Source organism: Thermobia domestica, chromosome 14 (assembly GCF_964235325.1).
Source record: "Thermobia domestica chromosome 14, izTheDome1.hap1.1, whole genome shotgun sequence".
Lineage (NCBI taxonomy): Eukaryota > Metazoa > Arthropoda > Insecta > Zygentoma > Lepismatidae > Thermobia > Thermobia domestica.
The window spans coordinates 26,171,512-26,179,524 of NC_137467.1; the positions used below are offsets into that span (position 1 = coordinate 26,171,512).

An 8,013-nucleotide genomic window follows, 5' to 3' on the forward strand; every position below is an offset into this window, starting at 1 on the left:
GCAACATATTGAAGTACTATTTCCAAATTTAGTAACAAGTCATCAACTACTACATGCTCCAAAAGTACTGACCTTAGAGGTCAAAGGCCAAATATTTAAACCCGTATAACTTATAATCGGAGCAACATATTGAGGTGCAATTTACACATTTAGTAACACGTCATTAAATACTACATGCCCCTAAAGTACTGACTATGGAGGCCAAAGGTCAAATATTTAAACCCGAAAAAATTGTAAACGGAGCAACATATTGAGGTGCAGTTTCCACATTTAGTAACAGGTCATCAAATACTACATGTCTCAAAAGTACCGATCATCGAGGCCATAGGTCAAACATTTAAACCTGAATAACTTCTGAACGGAGCAACGTTTGGAGGTGGTGTTTTCACATTCAGTAACAAGTCATTAACTACTACATGTCTAAAAGTATAGACTATACAGGTCAAAGTTCAAATATTTAAACTCGAGTATCTTGTAAACGGAGCCACATATTGAGGTGCTGTTTCCTAATTTAGTAACAGGTCATTAACTACTATATGCTTCAAAAGTACTGACCATAGAGGTCAAAGGTCATATATATACCCAATTAACTCGTAAACGAAGCAACATAGTTAGTTCTAATTTATTCTTTGTTTATTTGTGTATCACAAAATTATTAGTCGGTGAAATGGTATTTCTTTGCTTTCTCGGTTTGGTACAAATTTATCCCTTCGTTTCTTTAAATATTACAATAAGGTATGAAATTCTAAGGAAGTTAAAATGGTCCTCCTTCGCTTTTTCTCTCGGGCACAAAAGAGAATAGGACACCTCAATATATTTATCAATTTTTAAATGGCACAAAATGGTATAAAACGCTAAGCTTGTTACAATGGACATTCTTTGTTTTTCTTCTGATTGGTACAAAAATAAAATAGACCACTCAAATTTATTCCTTCGATTATTAACAATAGCACAAATAAATATAAAATGCTGAATTAGTTAAAATGATAATTCTTATCATTTTCTTTTCAGTACTTTGTTTACTTGATTAATACAAAATGTTAATTCTTTCCTTTTTCTGCTTGGCACAAAACTAGATACTCCATCTAAATTTATTTCTTCGTTTATTTGAGTGTTACAAAACAATATAAAACTCTGAGTTAGTTAAAATGTTCCTTCTTAACTTTTTTCTTCTTGCTACAAAATTGAAAACCTCACTCAAAAGTTATCCCTTCGTTTGTTTAAATAGTACAAAATTGTATACAACTTCTGAGCCAGTTAAAAGCGTCCTTTTTCACTTTTTCTAGTTTGTAAAATATATTCCTTTATTTATTTATATAGTACAAAATGATATAAAATGCTGAATCTGTTAAACTGGCATTTCTCGTTGGTACAAAATTGAATACGTCACTCAAATTTATCTCTTCGTTTGTTTAAATAGTACAGCATAGCCTAGAGGTTCTGAGATAGTTAAATACGGCATTTCTGGTTGGTACAAAATTGAATAGACCACTCAAATATATACCTTCGTTTGTTTAAATAGTACAAAATAGTACAGAGATATTGAGCTAGTTAAAATGGCATATCTTTGCTTTCTTTCTCGTTAGTACAAAAATAAATACTCCATCCCAATTCATTTTTTCGTTTATTTAAATAGCCCAAGATGTTAATTCTTTCCTTTTTCTGCTTGCTACAAAACCGAATAGGTCACAAAAATGTATTCCTTGGTTTATTTGAGTATTACAAAATAATATAAAATTTTGAGTTACTTAAAATGAAATTTCTTCGCTTTTTCCGGTTAGTACAAATTTATTATTTTCTTTTGTTTTAATAGTACAAAAAGGTATAGACATTCTAAGCTTGTTATAATGGCTTGTTAAGCTTGTTTCTCATTGGTACAAAATTTAATAGGTCACTCAATTTATCAGGTTGTTTATTTAAATAATACAAGATGATTTAAAATACTCGGCCAGTTAAAATGGTCCTTCTTCGTTTTTTCTCGTTGGTAAAAATACAACACACATATTTATTCTTTCATTTATTTGAGTAGCACAAAAGGTACATAAATACTGGGTCCTTTTTCGATTTTTCTACTTAGTACTAACTTTAAATATTACAAAATGGTATAAAATACTCAGCTAGTTGAAATGGCATTTCGCGATGGTACAAAATTGAATGTGTCATTCAAATTTAACCCTTCGTTTATTTGATTTTTCTCTCGTTAATACAAAAGTAAATAAACACTCAAATTTATTCACTTCCCTTTCTTCTACTCTGTACAAAATTTGAATAGGTCACACAAATGTCTCCGTCGCTCTGTTTACAAGTTATTAAGGGTCAATATTTGACCTTTGACCTTAATGACGAATGCTATTGCTACCTGCAGTGGTTGATGACCTATTACTAACTGTGGAGACACCACCTCAATACGTTGCCCGTGTACGAGTTATTCGGGTTTAAATATTCGAATTTTGGCCTCTATGGTCAGTACTTTTGGGGCATGTAGTAGTTGATGACCTGTAGTTGATGACCTGTTACTAATTGTGGAAACGGTACCTCAATATTTCCTCCGTTTACGACTTATTTAGGTTTAAATATTTGAACTTTGACCTGTATAGTCTATACTTTGGGACATGTAGTAGTTGATGACCTGTTACTAAATGAGGAAACAACACCTCCCTACGTTGCTCCGTTTAGAAGTTATTCGGGTTTAAATATTTGAACTTTGACATCGATAATCGGTACTTTTGAGACATGTAGTATTTGATGACCTGTTATTACATGTGGTAGCTGCACCTCGATATGTTGCTACGTTTAAAAGTTATTCGGGTTTAAATATTTGACCTTTGAACTCGATGAACGGTATTTTTGGTACATGTAGTATTCGATGACCCGTTACTAAATGTGGAAACTGCACCTCAATATGTCACTCCGTTTACAAGTTATTCGGATTTAAATATTTGAACTTTGACCTCAATGGTCAGAGCTTTAGTGACATGTAATAGCTGATAACCTGGATGAATGTGGAAACAGCACCTCAACATGTGGCTCCGTTTAGAGATTATTCGGGTTTAAATATTTGACATTTGACCTTGATGGTCAGTACTTTTGGAACGTATAGTAGATGATGGCCTGTTACTAAATGTGGAAATAGCATCTCAATATGTTGCTCCGTTTACAAGTAATTCGGGCTTAAATATTTGACCTTTGACCTCGTTGGTAAGTACTTTTCGGATATGTAATAGTTAATGACCTGTTACTAAATGTGGAAACAGCACCTCAATATGTGGCTACGTTTACGAGTTATTCGGGTTTAAAGTTTTGACCATTGATGTCGATGGTAAGTAGTTTAGGAACATGTAGTACTAGATGAATGCATGTGTAATTTCTGCTATGTTATAAGGGAATAAATACAGTACTGCTATTGGTTCATCTTCTCTTCTGTATTAAAATCGGAGAGTGTAATATTCGTTCAAAGTCTTATGTAATCTGTGCGATGTTAAATAGTGGTTAAAAATAGGGCATACTCTTTTATCAGCTTTGTTACGTTAAAAATGCTTCTAGCCTTTCTTGTGTACTCTCTGCTATGTTAAAATATGAGTTGCAAAAGGGAACGAGTACACCCTCATTATGTTAGTAGCCTTTCTGCTATGTTACATAGTCTTATGTAATTTGTGCTAGGCGGAAAAATAAGACAAACTCTTTTATTAGCTCTGCTAAGTGCTATCACCATAAAAGAATGATAATCTCTGCTATGTTAAAAATGTTAGTACCTTTTCTGTTGTGTTACAAAGTTGTGTATATTCGCAGTATTATATAATTTCTGCTATGTTAAGATATGGGTTGTGGAAAGTGCTCATAAAAGGGAACTGGTACACCCCATTATTAGCTTGGTAGTCTTTGCAATGTTACATAGACTTATGTAATTTCTGCTACGTGGAAAATATGCCATATTCTTTTATTAGCTGTGCAATGTTACATAGTCTTTTGTACTTACTGCTATGTTAAATAGGCGGTTGGAAAATGGGCTCATAGTCTTATGTAATTGCTACTATATTAAAATAGGGGTTGAAAAAGTGCTCATAAAACTTAACGAATATACCCAAAAAATGCTCATAAAAGAGAACGAGTTTTCGGGGTGTTCGATTTTCCGTGGTTGAACGGTACGTAGGTCATGGCGTATCGTGCGACACTGGACTGGGAACGAGTTCTATCTTTGATCTTATTCCTCTATTGCAACCAATAGTTATAGATACTAGAAGGAAAAGCTAAAATAGAGGTTAAAAAAGTGTTCGTAGTCTTATGTAATTTCTACTATGTTACATAGCGGTTGGAAAATGTGTTCATACTCTTTTATTAGCTTTGCAGCGTTCGGTGTCTTATGTAATTTCTGCTATGTTAAATAGGCGGTTAGAAAATATGTCCACAGTCTTATGTAATATGTGCTGTGTTAAATACTGGTTGAAGCAAGCCATATTCTTTTATCAGTTTTGCTACATCTTCGTAGTCTTAAGTAATTTCTGCTATGTTAAAATCTGGGTTAGAAAACGTTTTTGTAGTCTTATGTAATTCCTGCTATGTTAAAATAAAGGTTGAAAAAGTCCTCATAAAAGGGAACGAGTACACCCCCAAAATGGGCTCATAAAAGGAAACGAAGTGTTATGTAATTTCTGCTATGTTAAAATAGGGGTTGAAAAATAAGCCATACTCTTTTATTAGCTTTGCTATGCTACACAGTCTTATGTATTATGTGCTATGTTAAAATAGGGGTTAAAAAAATTGGTCATACATTAGAACGAGTACACCTCTATAATATTAGTAGCCATTCTGCTATGTTACATAGTTGTGTGCTCAGAGTGTTATATTAAAATAGGAGTGGAAAAATAAGGCATACTCTTTTATTAGCTCTGCTATGTTACATAAGGTGTTGCAAAAATAGGTGTTCGTAGTCTGTGTGATTTCTGCTATGTTAAAAGGGTTTCCATCTTTGGCATGTTCGTATTCCTAAGTCATTTCTGCTATGTTAAAATATGCGTTTGGAAAATGTGTTAATTATCTTGTTAAAATTTGGGTCATACAAGAGAACGAATACACCCTTAAAGTGGTGTCATAACAGAGAATGATCATATCGTATATAGTATGTGCTATGCTATATATGGTTTATCTCTATCTCTAGTGTTTTACAAAGGAAAAAAATGTCAGTTGTCTAAGTATGAATGCAAGTGTGATTTTAGAAGCGCTTGTGTAAGATATACTTTGTTTATTAGTATGATTATGCGCGCTTACTATGCTTGTACTCCGGGGCTTCAGCATCCACACAAATAATCTTGTGGGTGGCGCGCGATCGCAAAATTTTAGTTTGATAAAAACGAAATTAAATAAATATTTCTAAATTCAGAATCTTGTAATTTTTGTGTAGTACATCCATTTTCTAGCCTGTCCATTGTAACCTGTTCGTTATACCTGCCATTATCAAAAACTAACAAGCGATTAAAACATTGATCAGGAAGTTAAAAGTTTCTAATTTATAAAACATCGTTTGTTTGTTTCAAGTGCACTTGTGGAAAAACAACCAAGCGACGCAATCCCAGCTAAGTTCTCTGTCTTTGGCTTAGTCAAAGGCAGTCTTGACAGCAAGAAATGGAACTGTATTTTAAGAAGAATCGCATTTTTTCGGTTTGCTTTGATGTTTCCTTACAAGTGATACACTACAATACGCACACTCCGTTTCACAACAATTGTTTAAAATAGCTACTTGCAGATATTCAGCAGTAATAAAAAAACTGAAAACATGGAAGCAGAAGCAACTACTTCAAGAGTTGATTTTTTTATTTGTTTCAATCAGATAAGAGTGGCGGGGCGTGATACTGTGGTTTATGATTTCAGTAAAGTTATTTCCACGTAATTTGGATGGTTATGTTTTTATTCTCCGATAGCCAATGGTTTTGAAGAACGCGGGAGCTTAAATTGTACTCGTAAACTGAGAATGTCTCATTTTTTGATAAAAATGAGTGATAGTAGTGTCTAGTGACCGGAAGCTGTGAGCAAGACATCTTCGCGGGTAAACATTCTCTCAATTTTCAAACATGACACGATTAGTGGATGTCATACATATGTGGAAAGCTGAAACACAATATTGTATATTGCTTCTTTACATACTTTCTAATTCGATCTCAAGACACTATGTATAAATTGGTCATGCGTTTGTCGTCGTCATGAAAGGTGAATGTTACTCACACTGAACATAGTGAAAAGCATGTTTAGTCAAAAACTAAGGAACCCCAGAATATGTCTCCTGCCACTTTCAATAGTACTAGAACTAGTACCTTAGAAATAAGTGTAAAGAATTCGTCAGGTAAATCATACCATGAACAATGGAAAAAGGCATTTCCTTGGATTTTGTACGACACGCGATTGGACAAAATGTTCTGAAGTGTGAGTAGAAACGCATTTGATTCAGAACTATTATAACGATTTAATTGCAACATATAAATTTTATTCTATCAAATGAATTATTTCGAATATGAGAGCCATATTTAGATATCTACAATAATATTTGTTTAACAGCATAGTAAGTTGGAACGCAAGCCAAAAAGAAAAACAAAGAAACAAATAAAAAATTTAAGCGTAAACCATAACATCATGAAATTTAAACAAAATTTTAGCCTCCAATGTGCAGCTGGCCGAAGGATCACGGGCTATAATTACATTAGTATCATTATATAGAATGTGATCAGTCACTTAACTAGTTTCAGAAACACAATATAAGATACATTCTAAAAAATACTGTATACTTATTTTTTCCTCAACATAGAACCATATTTAAAAAATACTTCAATTATAAATGCCATTATACTCAAAGTTATTCCGAACATAAGCATTGCAAAAGCACCCATTAAATCTTTAATAGAAATTACTATCACACCGTTGTCTTTATCACTGAAAGCTACATCTCGTCTTTTAGTCCATACATCAAGTAAAGTATCAGTTTCCCATTTTCCACTCAATCCATATTCCACACAATCTTGGATCACTTGATTAAAAGCATTCACGTAAGGAGAATTTTGACGCAAGAGATAAATACTAGGAACTGAAACAACAATCTGCTGGACTTTATGAATCAACGGTTTGCCTTCTGAATCTAAAAGAGAGTGTAAATACACTAAATAGTCAACAAAACTGGACTCATAAAGTATCCCCCAATTTTTAAATTCAGCCAAACCTATTAACGCTCCTACAAGAGAAGTTACGGAGTTAAAATTATTCCACTTGTCTAGAATCTGTTTCATTACGTGATCAGTAGAGTCAGAGAAATACCACCGATGGAATGAAAGACCACCCAATGGAATACCAGACTCTACAAGATCATTCATAGTATTAATTAACTTATATTTTATTGGTTTCGTAACAAATCTAAAAAGCGAAGCCTGATAGCAATAATTCAGAATGAAAGAACCCAGAACCCAGATTAGAAATACTGCTCTAACCAAAGGTATACGAGGTGGTTCTGGAACAGATATCCCTAAAAGTATGGAGAAGTTATTCATGAAAGGAGATCGGAATATTAAACTGTTTTTATTCCTAATAAGGGATTTCATTAGTTTTATGGAGATAATAACGACACCATAAGCAAATGAAATTAGAATCCAGCAATGTAATTGGAAAGGGAAGATTATACTCATCCATTTAGGATAGTTGAATTGAATTGAAAATGCCTTTATTCATGAGGCGAGGTTCAGCCGTAGGCTGCTCTACCACCTAACCTCAACAAAATTACAATCAGGAATGTCACATGAGAATATATATAAAAAATATTATACACGTACATATATAACGACAATAAACATATAACGTTTAGTTAACTACAAACTAATATTATATATATATATATATATATATATATATATATATATATATATATATATATATATATATATATATATATATATATATTGAATAAAACCAATATGAAGTAAGAATATAATAGTTTTTCAGGTACAATAGGCCTAATACTCTCCTCTATACTACAATATG

The 8,013-nt window shown here is 32.8% G+C and overlaps 1 protein-coding gene across 1 annotated transcript; it reads right to left on the minus strand.

Annotated features, from left to right (window-relative positions):
* Nucleotides 1-6,773: 6,773 nt before the first annotated feature.
* LOC145669754 (uncharacterized) lies at nt 6,774-7,352 on the minus strand. The gene has a single exon (XM_081738092.1). It carries the CDS (start codon nt 7,350-7,352, stop codon nt 6,774-6,776), a length of 579 nt encoding a protein of 192 aa, XP_081594218.1.
* Between the last annotated feature and the right edge of the window lie 661 nt (nt 7,353-8,013).